Source organism: Mytilus edulis, chromosome 3, assembly GCF_963676685.1.
Source record: "Mytilus edulis chromosome 3, xbMytEdul2.2, whole genome shotgun sequence".
Lineage (NCBI taxonomy): Eukaryota > Metazoa > Mollusca > Bivalvia > Mytilida > Mytilidae > Mytilus > Mytilus edulis.
In genome coordinates this window covers 553,653-571,046 of record NC_092346.1, presented here as the reverse complement: position 1 = coordinate 571,046, position 17,394 = coordinate 553,653, and the positions used below count along the sequence as shown (strand labels likewise).

General features: G+C 31.7%; 2 protein-coding genes across 2 annotated transcripts; both read left to right on the top strand.

The window, feature by feature from the left end:
• The first annotated feature begins 268 nt into the window (after nt 1–268).
• Nucleotides 269–7,775, top strand: LOC139518193 (proprotein convertase subtilisin/kexin type 4-like). The gene is made up of 10 exons (XM_071309878.1): nt 269–436; nt 1,315–1,554; nt 2,014–2,094; nt 2,548–2,676; nt 3,431–3,498; nt 3,995–4,083; nt 5,529–5,701; nt 6,332–6,532; nt 7,196–7,299; nt 7,646–7,775. Exons 1-10 carry the CDS (start codon nt 269–271, stop codon nt 7,773–7,775), a joined length of 1,383 nt encoding a protein of 460 aa, XP_071165979.1.
• Nucleotides 7,776–9,119: 1,344 nt separating this feature from the next.
• On the top strand, nt 9,120–16,770 carry LOC139515580 (neuroendocrine convertase 2-like). Its single transcript, XM_071305158.1, has 5 exons — nt 9,120–9,233; nt 10,568–10,881; nt 12,903–12,971; nt 14,212–14,244; nt 16,442–16,770. The coding sequence occupies exons 1-5, from the start codon at nt 9,157–9,159 to the stop codon at nt 16,600–16,602; spliced, it is 654 nt and encodes a 217-aa protein (XP_071161259.1). The 5' UTR covers nt 9,120–9,156; the 3' UTR covers nt 16,603–16,770.
• Nucleotides 16,771–17,394: the final 624 nt, after the last annotated feature.

Here is a 17,394-nt window from a genome sequence, read left to right as displayed (position 1 = left end):
CGTTAAAACTTTCCAGAATTCTAGAGACTCATTCTCATTCTGTTTATATCTAAAAAAACAACAACAATGTAATAAAAGCACTTAGGTCCCGATATTTTGATTCATTTTTAAATTTTACTCGCTCTTAATTATTCGCATTGAACTGTTGACGACCCCGCACTGAATAGTTGGTGCTAATTTATTCATGATAATAATATTTATAAAGTTAATATATATGCAAACTATTTAACAAAGTTTTTACAAACACGAAAACGAGACGGTTCCAAATATGTGCAGCTGGATAATAAATAGTGTTTTGATATTATTTCTACATTTTAATTCATTTAACACATTAGAATCGACAAAAACGATTGATGAAATAGTGATAGAGTTGTCTGACGGAGATAATACTGGTGCAGTTTCGGAAAGGTTTCCTAATTTAGGATTCGTAGATAAAGTAAGCTTTTATCCTATTGAATGAAAAGATGTACATATAAAGATAAATATTGACTAGTTTCCTATTTTGTCATGTCATGGTTATACCATCTGCCAAAGTTCAGTAATACGAGTTCCTTTTCACCAACATCGTTTTTTTGGTGTTCCTATTTATTAACAAATATTCCTCTTTTTGGTGTATTCCAATTCTCCTTTAAGTTGTTTTGTAAAAAGGACAAAAAAAATGAATTCATATTCAATATACTTTATTCATTATCTTTTTACACGCAAGATGCAATTGGTGTTGAATGTTTTTTTGTTTTTTTGAATTAAGAATTGAATAAAGTTCAAAAATATATATTTAGTTCTAGATATTAAGTTTGATTAGGGCGCAATGTTATTCATCGATTAGTTCAGCACACAGCAAACAATCACAGTTTTGCGATAGTGTTGGCATATAAATAGAACAAAAAAGAAAGATCTTTTCTTTACTCCAGATTTTTGTTTAGTAAAAAGGAAAACATAAGAATATTCAGTATCTCTTAAATTCATTATCTTTTTACACGCAGGTAGCAAGTGGTGTTAGAATGTTAAGAATTGCCGGATTATTTGAATAAAATCCAAAGTATTTTTCAGTTCTAGACATTAAGTTTGATTAGAGCGCAATGTTATTCAGATCACTGCAAACAATCCCAGTTTTGCGATCGATCGGCATTAAAATAGAACAAAAATAAATTATTTTTTCTTTACTTTAAATTATTGTATAAATTTGAAGAAAAAAAAAACATGCCGAGAATTTTAATCTTATAAATCGGAAAGAAATAAACCTCCAGTCTTGACTGTTATACTGTAAAAGGAAAGACAACCACAATTTCTTTAACACCCATCGATATTTTGTAGCTAACAATAGGAGAACGAAAATTCTATAAGTTTAAACTTAGAGACAGTGATGGTGGACACTTACCAAGCACGTCTAGATCTGATGAAAAGGATACTACTATCAGAGCTCTTCAAACAGATTCAACCGAAAGTATATATCGCACAAAGGATACTACTATCAGGGCTCTTCAAACAGATTCAACCGTAAGTATATATCGCACAAAGGATACTACTATCAGAGCTCTTCAAACAGATTCAACCGTTAGTATATATCGTACTTAAAGGCTAGTGGAATCCTCAATTTGACGATCATTTTACAGAGTAACTGTTCTAATTTGATTGGTTGTAATATCATAAAGTTTCTTTAAGGGCAGTTATTACGTAAGTCCAAGACCTTTTACTCCAGTTTCAGTCCGATTATAATATCATAAAGTTTGAGGGCGGTTATGACATTTAACTTCAGTTTACATCCACTCTTTCAGACATAAGCTGTAACTATAAATGTATTATTTCAGAAAACATTTTTTCTCTCTCAAATGATCTAAGCACACGTACTACACAATAAGAAAAAGGAATTGTTTCACACCTGTAAATGTTGTTTACATTGATTAACTTTTCGAGACAAAATAAAAAGGTGAAGAATAACACAAAACTAATAACGAATAAATTTCCTGATATAAAGGACATATATTCAGTAATACTCTACATATTATTTTGTAGATTGGATATGTCGGTCCTCAAATCAGACGTCATTTCTACAAGAAGACTTTCGACGAGGGATGGGAGAAGCAGTGGCACTTGGTAATATATTACTAAGTTTTAATAAATATTTTCATGCTATACAATTCTGATGTTAAATTCAAATTAAAATTAACTGCTTATTGTTTTTAGAAGTTTAAGACAAAGAAATAATCAATTTAGCTTTAACTTTTTATTTTTGAGGACCACAAGTCATTTTCTTCATCTTTTATATAAGCTTTGGATTTTACATATTTTGGCCACGAGTATCACTGAAGAGACATGTATTGTCGAAATGCGCATCTGGTGCAGAAAAATTGGTACCGTTAATGTTATTAATGTCGTTACTTAAAATTGCAAAACAATTTTGCGACGGCATATATAATGTAAATACCAACAAACGAAAGAAATTTTATGAAAATCAACAAAGTTTTTTCCTGTTCTTCATTTCAAAGTAAAGAATAAATTTTTTTAATATGTCTGAGATTAATATAAAGGAATATTTGATTGTTGTAGAATGGAGAAATCTATCCATCAATGAATGTTCACAAGGCATGGGAAGCAGGTTATACCGGAAGTGACGTAGTAATAGCAATAGTTGACGATGGCATACAAACAAATCACCCAGATTTAAGAAATAACGTGGTATTTATTAACTTATTTACTGAAGTACCTTACTGGAAAGAAATTACTATGTACATATTGATTAGGAGGCATAGCAACATTATATGAATAAGAATAAAGCAACAAGTCGATAAGATGAGGAGCACAGTTGGTTACCATGGAATGTCGATGGTTTGTTGACAAATTTTGATCAGCGGACGAATTTAATACGTCTGTACTTACGTTATTTTTATCAGCCCGAGGTTAGATGAATTTCTTGTGAAGGGAACATAGCTCAATCTTATCATACAACTTGAAGCTTTATGTATATATATATATTTGATTAAGATCAATATTACATATCGTGATCAATTTATTTGACAATCGTCAATGGCAGTCAGCAGTGTTTAAGAACATCAATTGTTTTACCTGTTAGTGAAATGCGTTTTGTTAAAATAATTATACTCTTCACTTTTTTTTTTATCTTTTTGAAAATGTTGTTTGTGATGTATTTAGACCCTCTGCCAAGAAATTTGTTACATGCAAATGAATAAAAATTGCTGTTCTTATCCAACGCAATCATAGGTTTGACCGGTGTTTTCAATTTAGACTTTCAGATCTTTTTTGCTACAGTTTTAATTTTACATTATATAGAAATAACTGAGTATTAACAGACCACTCAATTCATAGATATATTTTTCATATCTCAATTATTATTAGGCTTGAGTTGCAGTTTTTATTGGAACGTTTTACACTTAACACAGCAAAAATAATCAAAATACTTCATTTCTTGTAGGATACAGTTAATGATTATGACTACATTTCCTCTGATTCAAATCCTTTTCCTACATTCTCCTCCGACAGGTAACTACTTGAGATCCTTAACTATAGCAGTCAGCTGAAAGGCTACTTATATTTTGGAATCTGGAATCAAAATCATGTGCTTTGTTGTATTATGGTGTATATTTGACAAAACAAGTTATTTATTGAAATCACATAGAAGGTTAACGAAAAATACCAAGGGGTAATCCGAAAACATAGGTCGACGAAAAGTTCACACCATTACAAAAGCAACAATAAACTACGAAAACATAGACAGAAGTCTAAACAAGATTACAACGAGGCAAACGTTGAAAAAGTCATAAATTAACCCCATCAAGACCGGGAATAACCGCAGGTGCTCTGTTAGGGTAAGATATTCTCGATACAACCATGTCATCAGTTACAAATAATGTTTGTATTAGGGTCTAAACAAAAAGTAAAAATGAAGAAGATTTGACATAATAACCTTACACGTGTTACGTCAAATGATAATTAAAAGATAAAACCCTGTATTCTAAAACATGTGTTGCTTTTTTAGCCATGGTACACACATTGCAGGTTTAATCGCTGCTGAGAGAGACAATGGAGAATGTGTTGTAGGCGTGGCATATAACGCATCATTAGTTGGTACGTATTCATGTATGTAGGCGTGGCATTTAATGAATCATTGGTTGTCATTTATTCTATAGTTATAAAATCATTGATTGGTAATGTTTGGTGAATGAAGGCGTGGTGTATAATGCATCATTGGTTGATAAGTTTGTATGTATGCAATTGTGACATATAATGCATCCTTGATAGGTGATGGTATGGCGTATACAGCACTTTCTTTTGTTAATTCATACATCAATATTGCAATTAGTTATCAAAGGTACCAGGATTATAATTTAGTACGCCAGACGCGCGTTTCGTCTACATAAGACTCATCAGTATTGAGGATCCGAAAAAGTTGTGCCAAATACGGCTAAGGTAGTATATGCCTGGGATAATAAAATCCTTAGTTTTTCGAAAAAAATCAAAGTTTTGTAAACAGGAAATTTATAAAATGACCATATAAATAAAGGCAACAGTAGTATACCGATGTTCAAACTCATAAATCCATGGACAAAAAAAAACAAAATCGGGGCAACAAACTAAAACTGAGGGAAACGCATTAAATATAAGAGGAGAACAACGACACAACACTACATTGATATTCATGTCAACACCGAAGTGTTGACTACTGGGCTGGTGATACCCTCGGTGACGAAACGTTCACCAGCAGTGGCATCGACCCAGTGGTGAAAATAGTTTTCAAAGGTACCAGGATTCAAAGGTGCAAAATATGCCACACCTAAGGACATTTATAATAACATATGTTGCAATATGTCAGAAGCATATAAACATCAAAACTTACGATTAGCGAATCAACATTTAATATTGCAAAATATACCATGCCTACATAAATCAATAATTCTTATGCAACTTCGTTTGTAACGTTCATTTTGATTTGATAACGACACCAATTTTCAGGGCATCAATTCACAATTGATGTTATGAAAATATACGCGCAAGTGGAGACGGCGTTTGACAAATTTTAAATGTATAATTTGAGCGAGGCAGTAAACTTAATTTGCTATCATCAAATCGCTAATTGATGTTGTCGGAGCTCAAAATACAATACAATTATTTACTAATTGTAAATACTGATTTAAGACAACAAACCATGCACACTTTTGAACAACATACACTTACAGGCAAATATACGGTCTTCAACAATAGAGAAAAAGTTTATGTGTACATTATGAATAGGTAGGACAAACAATATGATGCCTGCTTTCAGAAAGTTAGTGGAACGACAAAGGTGTATTGTTCAGTATGTGACAATAATTTTCATTCTGTTAGTACATTACATAACTATTGTAAATACGATATTAAAATAAAACAACGCATCAAATGACGTGTATGTAATCAAATCCTTCGAAAATGGATATTTTAAAAGAAACGTAGCGTGTGTATAAGATATCAATAAAACTCTTTAACAGACAACATACGTATGTTTATCTTTACCTTTTATCTGCATACACTGTCAGGTATCCGGCTGATCGGAGATATTGCTGTCACAGATTTCGAGCAGGCAAAGGCACTCTCACATTATAATAGTGACGTCGACATTTATACCTGTAGTTGGGGACCAGAGGAATTAATTGACTTTGGCAGTATGGATTTTCTAACATCTTTAATCATAGCACATAATGCAAAAAAGGTTAAAAATTATTGAACTTATTTTTATTTGATACATTGTGAAATGACTGTATAAAAAGTTAAATAACAAAAAAAAAACCAAGCTCCGATGAAAATTCGAATAGGACAGTCCATAAGCAAATGGCAAAATAAAAAGGTCAAACACATCAAACACCTCAAACGAATGGATAACAAATGTTACATTTTTGACTTGGTACGTGCATTTTCTTATGTAGTGAAAACACAACAAAGATAACTCAGCGGATAGAACCAAGCTACATGAAACACACCAAGTAATTTATATGAGTCATATGTCGTGCTATTCATTTAAGTATGTATTTGGTGATAAAGTATAATTTGTGGAAATCACGAAAAAACATATTCAATAAGGTTAAAAAAATTAGCAAATTCATATATAAACTTAACTATACAGTGATAATAATTATAGTATACAATGTACATGAGGTATGAAATTAGAATACATAACAAGTCACAGATCAAAAAGGTCAACACGTGCCAATCCCATTTACAAAATCAATCTGAGATTGATCGAACGATTGCTTAACCGTTTAGCCCCTCTTTTAAGATACATGTGGAAGTAAAATATATTTTTTATCATATTTCATAACAAAATATTAACCAATATATTCAGGGGAGATCTGGAAAAGGCATTATCTACACCTGGTCTGCAGGAAATGGGGGACCGAATGATAATTGCAATGCTGACGGGTTCACTAACAGTATATACACAATAGGAGTTACTGCCCTTGGAATTGGAAAAGAGGCCGACTACGCAGAAGTGTGTGCTGCTTCACTTGCGACAGTATATGGTGGTATCGCCGATTCTTACTTGGTAATTAGAATAATTATCATTAACAATAATGATCGCAGAAGTAGTCATTTTTCGAATAACATTAAAGTTAAAAGATTAAAAAAATCCAGTTAAGTATTTAAGATATAGAGTACACTTCTTTAATATAAAATGTGTGAAACAAATCAATACCTTGATTATTATACTTACTTCTCTCAATTTCAATAGTTTTTCTTTAAACATGAATAAATGCAGATATACAATATATTAAGGCAATGAAACATGTGTCCAGAACACATTAAAATCTAAAGTTCGTGATTGAATGCTAAATATTAAAAAATGCATCAAGTGTAGAAAATAACAATTGAAATAATATGCTTTAGTAATGCTTATCCTTGAAATGTATGTCATCGATTTTATTATTTCCGGTACAAAAAATAAAAACACTCGTCTAAGGTGCCAAGGACTATCGAAATGAAGATATAAAGACAGCATTAATGCCGTGAAGTAAAAAAACAACAACATCGAAATGACAACAAAATAGAAGCGACATTCAACCTTATCAATCAAGAGTGTCAGCGGTTAAGCAATTTTTTCCTGTTGTATATAAATGCAGAAATAAAAGGTATGATTAACCATGAATTTTTGCTACACTACAGTAGTCTGTAAATACTCTCCTAAATATAACTCTACCTTATTTTTTAGATGACAACTTCAACATTAAGTAGATGTACAGATGATGGTATCGAAGGGACTTCATATTCCGCGCCAATAGTTGCTGGAATCATAGCTTTAGCTCTGCAGGCCAAGTATGAAAGTAAACTTTTACAATTGAACATTTTTGTTTATCAAATTACCGACTTTGTCGCTTTTTATTTTTGCTAAAGGATAAACTCATCAAATAAACCCGGATTACAATTTTGTACGCAAAACGCACCTTCCGTCTTCAAAGGACGCTTGAACCAATAGGAACAATTATAGGAAGTACAACTTGTATCCCTAAACAAACAAAAAACCTTAAAATTAACAAGTTAAGGTGATACCATGATGTAATTGATCTGTCTTTTGTTGTCCAGATTTGACCTGGATAGATGTACAACATTTAATTGTGTATTAACAGGTGATAACATGCTATGATAGATGTGTCTTTTGTAGTCCAGATTTGACCTGGAGAGATGTACAGCATTTAATTGTGTATTCGTCTTCACGAACCAATTTAACGGACACTTATGATCGTTGGCAGACAAATGGTGCTGGAAAAGAAGGCATGTTTAATGATATATAAGACAGTTGCAGAAGAAAAACGAATAACAAAGAATTTTAAAGATAACTATTGATGCATTGGTTCAGTCGACATTACAAAATGCCCTTATTTCTTTTCTTGAATTCTTATGTCTTATATCAACCTTGAAGCCCTCAACAATGATAAAAAACCTTTATTGTCTATTCTTGTTCTGTTAAATTATCGACATAGTTATCATCAGTATCATAATTTTTCAAACACATTTTTGGTATTTGAAAAGTACATCTAGCACATGATCTTTCAAATCAATAGTGTATTATAGGACTAAAAATGAAAATAAAAGCTATCAGTTCCAAATATCAACTCAAATTTAAAAAGAAGAAGAGAAAATAACTATGGAATAGAGAATGGTAACAAGGAATATGCCAAAGAGGCAACACCCAAACCATAGAGCTGACCAAATCACAAGTCCACCTAGGTTTTCAATACAGCGAGACAATTTCACATCCGGGGGCGGTCTCCAGTTTGCTCGGTAACAAATATGTATACTAGTACCGTACAATAACTTATACTATATATAAAAAAGAAAATGTGGTATGCTTGCCAATGAAACAATTCTCCACAAGAGACCAAATCATACAGAAATCAACTACTATAGGTCAACTATACGTCTATTATTGTTTGTTCCCTATAATTTCGAATAGCGTGTTCATTGATATATCGCTAATCTCTTAATTTTGTGAACTCGATAAACTGGATTTCATGTTTACGTTCGTAATCACTAAGAAATTGTACCAAAGTAAGATGGAACTCAACGAAAACGGACATGCAATTTTAAGCATTAACAATATATTCACTTACTGTAAATTCATTGTTATTTCTTGGATTTCGTGTGCGAACGTGACACCCAAAGATAAAGCATGCAACGAAGTACAAATTTCCTATTGTCTTGAATGCAGAAAATGGAGAATCTTTATAAAAAACTTTAAAAAAACCCCTGCATACCCAGGCAAATCAAAGAATCAAAAGTATAATGTTTCAAACAATTTCAATTGTAAATAGTACGTTAAATAGCATTTAGTAACATATGCCGAATTGTACATGTAAAATGTTAATGATATTTGTAATGTCCATGGCGTCTACAAATCGTCTGTGGTACGATACCGGATACGGCCTTCCATTTCCCGAATTTTAGTACGAGAGATTAGATTGGTGTTATTGATGTAATAGGACCAACTAATACAATATTATTACAACCGAGTTAAGTCTTGTTTTTGTAAGGCATGTGGCGTTGAATCTTAATTGTAGAGATTTCTTGTACCCTTGATTTATCTTTCTGTGCTTTTAATAAGTATCTCCAATTTTCGACTTTGATATTATAGTGAGCCAGGTTCTATCATTCGGAATTTTGGATGCAGACAAAATGGTAACGTTGTCAACTAACTGGACTCAGGTTCCTGCTCAAGAAACTTGCAAACTGCCTGAACAGTTTAATACGAAGTAGGTATATGTCTTTATACTTACAAATACTCAACTGCCACTACGGTTTAATACAAACACTTTTTCTTATCCCAGGCATAGATTACCTTAGCCGTATTTGGCACAACTTTTTGGAATTTTGGATCCTCAATGCTCTTCAACTTTGGACTTGTTTGGCTTTATAAATAGTTTGATATGAGCGTCATTGATGAGTCTTATGTAGACGAAACGCGCACCTGGCGTACTAAATTATAACCCTGGTACCTTTGATAACTATTTTATTTATTTTCAAGTAGTATGTGCACTATTGAATTTTTCTGTAACTTCATTTTTTGGTCCTTTTGTCTCTACTTCTTATTTTGGATGAAACCCAATATAAACTTAAAATGCTTCATTCAAAGACAATTTTGCCATTTAAATTTTCGCGGTTTTCAGCTATTACAAAAAAATAATTGTAAACGTTATATGTTTTGAAGAATATCGAGTTATATAACTTGCTTACAAAGTACCTTGATGTTTAAACAAATCTTTTTAGAAGTGTCCAGCCTTCATGTACTAGTATCTGACGAAAACGTTTCGATTTGAAATCCATATTAAACTTTTTTTAACATTCTGAGACAGTTTTTGTCTTGTGTCCATTTCTGTTGTTTGCATAATCGTTCTGTAGTTCTAGACCAAAACATACAAGTTTTTTTTTAAACAAAAACATGTTTTTGTATATTAATTGAAATTGTAAAATGTCATGCATATTCAGAACGAACCAAATGAATATATACAACATATAGAAGCATTCTGCAATAATTGTCGAACAGATGAAGGTTGGGAGCTCAAGGCTAAGAATTAAATATTTTACCTTCAAAGTTCATAGTTTTCAAAAGCGTCATACTGGACACAGATCATGACACTACCCAATCGCAGAACATCAAATGTATTTCCTAAACGGACAAAAAGCACGACATTACACGATATAAATATATCGAATCCACCTCCTTAACGTACACGGAGGATAATACTACCTAACCTCAGTAAAAAGAATTCAGACCCTTAACGAACATAGAATATGACACTACCCAATCAAAGTACACATAATTGAGCTCCTTAACAGACAAAGAGTATGACATATCCAATCATAGGACAACGAATTAATATCCTTAACGGACACAGAGCATGGCACTACCTAATCATAGATCACCGAATGAAGTGGCCTGCATGTGAATGGCTTTTAATTTATACATCCTGTATGACTTAAAAAGAAATTGAAAATATGTTTTATTTACTGACGCAAGTAATAACACTTGTGTTTCTAAATTCCTGAGTATAGCACAGCAGGTAATGTTATATATTTGTAATTGTAGAGGAACAAAAGGATCAGCATTTTCGACAGTTTCACTAGAGTTTCATTATGATGAAGACTGTAACATTAATTTTCTAGAACACGTGACAGTCTATGTAGAATTCTCGTTCTCAAGATACCGTGGTGACACTGAAATATATTTGAAATCACCGAGTGGAACGACAAGCCACATACTTACGTATAGGCCTTTCGACTCCTTCGTATATTACGATAGAGGGGATCTGTCATGGACGTATATGTCCGTTCATTATTGGGGAGAGGATCCAAATGGAACGTGGGAATTGTTATTCCGGTCCCATCATGGCTTTTCAGCAGGTATTTACAATTACTAGTATTCATAATGATAATCAGTTCTACTTCAAATTGTAATTTTTCTCTCGTTGGGGTACGGCAACACATAACATGAATGGTTATCCTGCATTGTTAAAGTAGTAAGTAAAATCCCCAAAATACTGAACTCCGAGGAAAGTTCAAAAAGGAAAGTTCCTAATCAAATGGCAAAATCAAAAGCTCAAATACATCAAACGAATGGATAACATCTGTCATATTCCGCACTTTTTACAGGCATTTTCTTATGGAGGGGAATGGTTGCTTGAACCTGGTTTTATAGCAAGCTAAATCTCTAACTTGTATGAAAGTCGTATCAAATTCCATTATATTGACAATGATTCGTGAAAAAACCCAAACAGAAACAATAAGTAACAAGAATGTGTCCATAGTACACGGATGACCCACTCGCACTATCATTTTAAATGTTCAATGGACCGTAAAATTGTGGTCTATACTTTAATTTGGCATTCAAATTAGAAAGATCATATAGTAGGGATCATGTGTATTAAGTTTCAAGTTGATTGGACTTCAACTTCATCAAAATCTACCTTGACCAAAAACTTTAACCAAAACTTTAACATGAGCTTCGCGCTATCATTTTCTTTGTTCAGTGGACCGTGAAATTGGGATAAAAGTTCATTGGACTTCAACTTCATCAAAAACTACCTTGACAAAAAACTTTAACCTGTGTGTATTTTAAACCTTTACTGTTCAGTCCAGTTTGGGTAATATCCTTTTATCGTGGCTTGGTATTCGTACATACCGCCATTTCTATTGTATATTTTCTTTTATTTCTATGTGCTTATGTGCATTGTCTATATAGTGTCTATTTGTTTATTTTTATAGTGATTAAAATAATAACGCAATGTTGACACCTGTTTTCATATTTGTGGACATTTTTACCTATTGTGTCTGTTTGCTTTTTCACACATCGTTGTCAATATAATAGAATTTACTGCAACTATCATACAGTTGAGAGGTTTAGCTAGCTATAAAACCAGAATTAATCCGCCATTTTTTACTTAGAAAATGCCTTCACCAAGTCAGAAATATAACAGTTATTGTCCATTCGTTTGATGTGTTTGAGCGTTTGATTTTGCCAGTTGATAAGGGACTTTTCAATTTGAATTTTCCTCGGAGTTCAGTATTTTTGTGATTTTACTTTTTTTTCGACATTTAGTCTTTCTTTTTTGACATATTTAATTGTTTTTGTGATTAAGAACATAACAAAATATTGACTACTGATATTTTTGAATTATAACGTCTTTAAAAGAGGGACGAAAGATACCAAAGGGACAGTCAAACTCATAAATCTAAAACAAACTGACAACGCCATGGCTAAAAATAAAAAAGACAAACAGAAAAACAATAGTACACACGACACAACATAGAAAACTAAAGAATAAACAACACGAACCCCACCAAAAACTAGGGGTGATCTCAGGTGCTCCGGAAGGGTAAGCAGATCCTGCTCCACATGTGGCACCCGTCGTGTTGCTTAAGTGATTACAAATCCGGTAAATAGTCTTATTCGGTAGGTCATATTCATGAAAGGGAAGGGAATTGTAGTTACGACGTAAGGAACATATCCGATATCATTTGTGAAACGGTTATTCCATAACGGTCAACCAACTCGTGATGGCGTCCGTAAAATTTACGAAGGGATGATTTCAACTTCACCATTTGGAACTCTTGGTTTAATAGCTTCCTTGTGAGCAGCAAACGGTAAATAGATTAATTCGGTAGATGTAAAATTGGGGTAATGTATGATAACATAAAAACAAAAAAACCCCAAACAAATGGGGTAAATTGACCATACCTTTCAAATAACAATACTAAAAAAAGGAAATTTTACATTTACCGAATTAGCTACGTTTTGATAATTTCTTAGTTACTTATAAGTAAAACTTTAATTAAGTGTAAATGAAAACAAAAAAAGGAAGTTTAACATGGTGCATTATTACACATTACGTTATACAATGTAATTCTTTATTGTGTACGTACAGTTATTGTGAAAGAATGGAGTATTACGTTGTATGGTACTGAGACAGATCCATATCTTGGTGACAATCAATGTAAGTACAGTTTTAATGTGAGTTGCATTTGTCTGGTGTAACAAATAAGTTTGTAATAAGCATTACAGGTTTTGACAACTTTTTGAATTTGATGTTATATGTGTATTTTATACCTAAAAGAGGGGCGAAAGATACCAGAGGGACAGTCAAACTCATTGATCGAAAATAAACTGACAACGCCATGGCTAGAAAAGAAAAAGACAAACAGACAAATAATAGTACACCTTACACAACATTGAAAACTAAAGACTAAGCAACACGAACCCCACCCAAAATTGGGGTAATGTATGATAACGTAAAAAAAAAAAAAAAAAAACAAATGGGGTAAATTGTTCATACCTTTCAAATAACAATACTAAAAAAAGGAAAGGAGTAGGTTCAGTAAGACCCCTTTTTGGCCCCAAAATTAAGCAGTTTTGCAAAATTGTGAAAATGTAATCTTTTAGCTATTTTTTGAAAAGTAGAATGCTTCTGCTACATAAATATGTGCTGTTTTTGACAAAACAATATACATATATCGTGTACTAGCATCATAAAGTCATGCTAAATTAATGAAATCTTCACAATTATAGCATTTTAGTTAAATTTTAGACGGTTTCCGTCTTAAATGAAAGTGGCCGCATTCGTGTTCATTCATAAAATTGAAATGCAAGTTGTATTTGATGATAATACATAACATATATAAAGGTTGAGGATGAACACGGCTGCGGCCACTTTCATTTTTGACGAAAACCATCTGAAAAGTGACATATTTTGGCATATTTGTTAGATTTTTCATATTTCAGGTTCAATCGGAGCGTTTTTAATGACTGAATCAGTTAAAATCTTTTATATAAACCAACCGAATCAATTGAAATAGACACTTAAGTGTTTAAAAAGAGTCCTAAATATCTCGTTAGATGAAACTGAAATTTGGGGCCAGAATCGGCCCTTACCGGACCTACTCCTTTTACCTTTAAAAGTCAAACAGCCGTACGAGCTAGCCACTTGTAGGACAGATGATTTTAATCGCGTTTATATTTTCGCTTATTCTCAAATCTTAAATGTTCCTACAAATTACATTCTGTGGACCTAATTTAACAGAATTTGTTATAACATTTTCGACTCCTGATCAAACTTGTTCGAAAAACAAACATTTTTTAAAAAACAGTTCTCGGTTGCAGTACTTAAGTGATAGGAGCTGACGTTAAGTAAAATATTATGTTAATTATCTTTAAAATAGATATGCTTTATTTGACAGTGTTAACGGACAAGCAAAGAATAAATCAAAATGGTAAGTTTATTTGTGATATAACAATTTTGTTGAAATTCTATTTCCCAGGTAATTCGTCGTTTCAGAATCTACTTACCTACGGGACATTACATTGATTTTACCTAAAAATGAAAAAAACGTCAAAACATAGCTTTTATCTTTATCGGACAGGTTATTGCTAGACATTCTAAATGTTTTTTGTAAAATTTTGAAAATATCAGAAAAAATGCGTAAGATCTTAAAAATACCAACAAAAAACAGCAGAATTTATTGATCCAATATTTCTTAAAATTAGCGAAAACATTTTGTCCTTTGATAGGAATAACTATATTTTATTTTGTTTGTGATATTCTTTAATGTCAGAAACCTTCATTTGACGTTTTAAATTAAGGTCATTTCTCCAGAAGTTTTACGGTCGCCATCACGAGCTGATTGGCCATTATGACAAAAGTGTGTCAGAAATCATATCTGATATTCTTCCTCAGTCATAACAACCTTTAATCATTACCGAACTGAACAAAGAAATAACACGACGGGTGCCGTATACGGTGCAGGAAATGCTTACCCTTCCGGAGCACCTGATTTCACTCCCGGTTTTTAGTGGAGTTCGTATTGTTTCTTAATTATTATTTATAACTGTTGATGTGAATGTCCTTTGGTTTTGTTAGTCTTTGTTTACTCCTTGGTTTTAATTGTTATTGTCTTATTCTTTTATTTATAAAATTTTATTTTAAGTACTTTTATTTTCCAATTATTGTTATTTAACTCTATTAAAAAATGATGTGTTCTAAACGATATTGGATTGTATTTAAATTGTTAAATATTTCATTGGCAAATACAAAAATCATGAACATTTTTTTGCATATGCAGATCACAGAGAACATATTTTATGAGAACAAATGTTTCACTTAAGAAATAATTGGAATTTGCAAGAATGAATGAGAGTTTTTCATGTTTAGTATGTTTAAGCAAATAGTTTTTTTTTAATCTTACAGACTAATATTTGCGTTAAATCAAAGGTTACCGAGTTAATTTAAACAGAAATATATAATAAGTTTTAGAAATAATCAGGAAACTATATTATCACGATTTGTTGCCTTACCCAGTGTATTTACAAAAAACAACATTGCACCGTCGTAAAATAATCAAAGCAACTAACTTAGCAAAAACACAATTTGTCATTGTTTTTCATTAACAGTGAATGTATTAATTATGTATTGATTCTAATGACGTCAAATATTTTAGAATATACTAGTAATATACAAGTCAACAAAAGAAACGATACACGACTTTTTCTCCAAATTAAAGATGAAGTTTTCCGTTTATAGGACCAATATTGAAGGTAGTAATACTTAATAACTATGGAAATGTTAACCCGTTTAAAAAAATTTCTTTTGGCTTTCATGACGTCATTTGATGAAATTTGAATTTGTTTTACAAAATTTACATAAAACGACAATTTTAAAAGCAGAAGTTCCAAATAATGATGCCAACCTATCATTTAAAGGTAAAGACAATGTTTGCCATCGAATCGTTTTTAAAAATCATACAGTTTCTTCGTTTACTTATAAAGCAAAGTTTGGCCCTAAGAAATCGTTAAAATGTATAAATTATCAATAGATTTACCATAGACAGTAGTAGTGAAATTCGTAAAACGGAATAGTAACAATCTTAAAACTAATCCGAAATGTTCTAAATTTGCAGTGTGCTGTTTTTATATCTAAAGCATTGATTTGCGACGAAAAAAATTTTTTTTTTTTTTGCATTTTTCGAAATTTTAAAAAAAAAACACTTTTTTTTTCCAAAAATTTAAATAAACGATATTTTAACCCATTAGTTACAACATGAACATAACTTGATTAGCATTTTCAATATTTTAAACAAATTTGAAAATTCATTAAGGTCTTAGAAACTTGTGTGTCGTTTTTTTATCCAACTTTCCGCAAAAATAATTTCCACCCTATGATCGTTTACACGGAATGTAGTTACTTTCCAACAGGTTTTGATATTCAGTATCATATATGCATAGATTGCAAATGAAGGCGTTTTCAAATAGTGTATATCTTTTTGTTTTATATTTAATACTATTTGATAAATTTTATTCAAAAGTCGTGCATCGTCTCTTTTGTTGACTAGTATAGCTCAAAATGCTTTCAATTCCTTTAAATTTTGTGTATCATGAATGATATTGCTATCTCAATGTTGTATTGTATTACAGATGGTTCCAACGACACGTACATTATAATCGGAGCAGTGATAGGACTATCTACTCTTTTGGCTATTGGAATCATCTTATTAAAAAAGAAATCAGTGTCTACAATTGTACCATCCAAATCACTTTCAAAGGAATCAACTTGTAAAATCATCAGTCATACGTAATTTGCATCTACAGTTGTACCACAGTTATCATGAATCATGAAAACAATGCAAAATCAAACTTATAGATGTGGTTAAAATTTTTGGTCAGTTGTGCAGTCCAGTTGACTGTTTAGACATATTTGAGATAGCCGTTGATTATAGTAAATAAAAGGTTCTGAAATACAAATAATTATTAACAAGGGAAACTAGTATTGGTGAAAACCGGCACGATTTAGATGTTTAGTATTTACAAATATTTGCCCCGAGAACACTCAAGGACATTTTTTGTCAAAAAGCACATTTTGAGCATAAAATTAGTGCCGTTTTTATTATATGAAACCTATTTTTTTAAAAGGGCCTGTCGAGTTTGAAAGCCATTTAAAGTGTTTTAGTCCCAATGATATCATCAAACGTCGAAAATAGCATCTAAGCTGAATATTACTGTTCTTGAGTTAAGAAAATGGATAAATTTCATTATACAATAAAGAAGTCAAATCACACAAATACTGAACTCAGGGGAAAATTCAAAACGGAAAGTCCTTAATCAAATTGCAAACTCAAATGAAAAAACACGAAACGGATAGAAATAACATCTGTCATATTTCTGACTTGGTACAGGCATTTTCAAATGTAGAGAATGGTGGATTGAACCTGGTTTTTATAGTTGTTTGAAAATGATTTTTTTTCTAGTATGCCGGTGTCGAACGATTATGCAAACACGGATAATTGATGTTATTACTGAAAAATAAATCTGCACATGGATTCAAATGTATCTTATCCTTAATTAGATTTGCAAAAATAAAAATACATTAA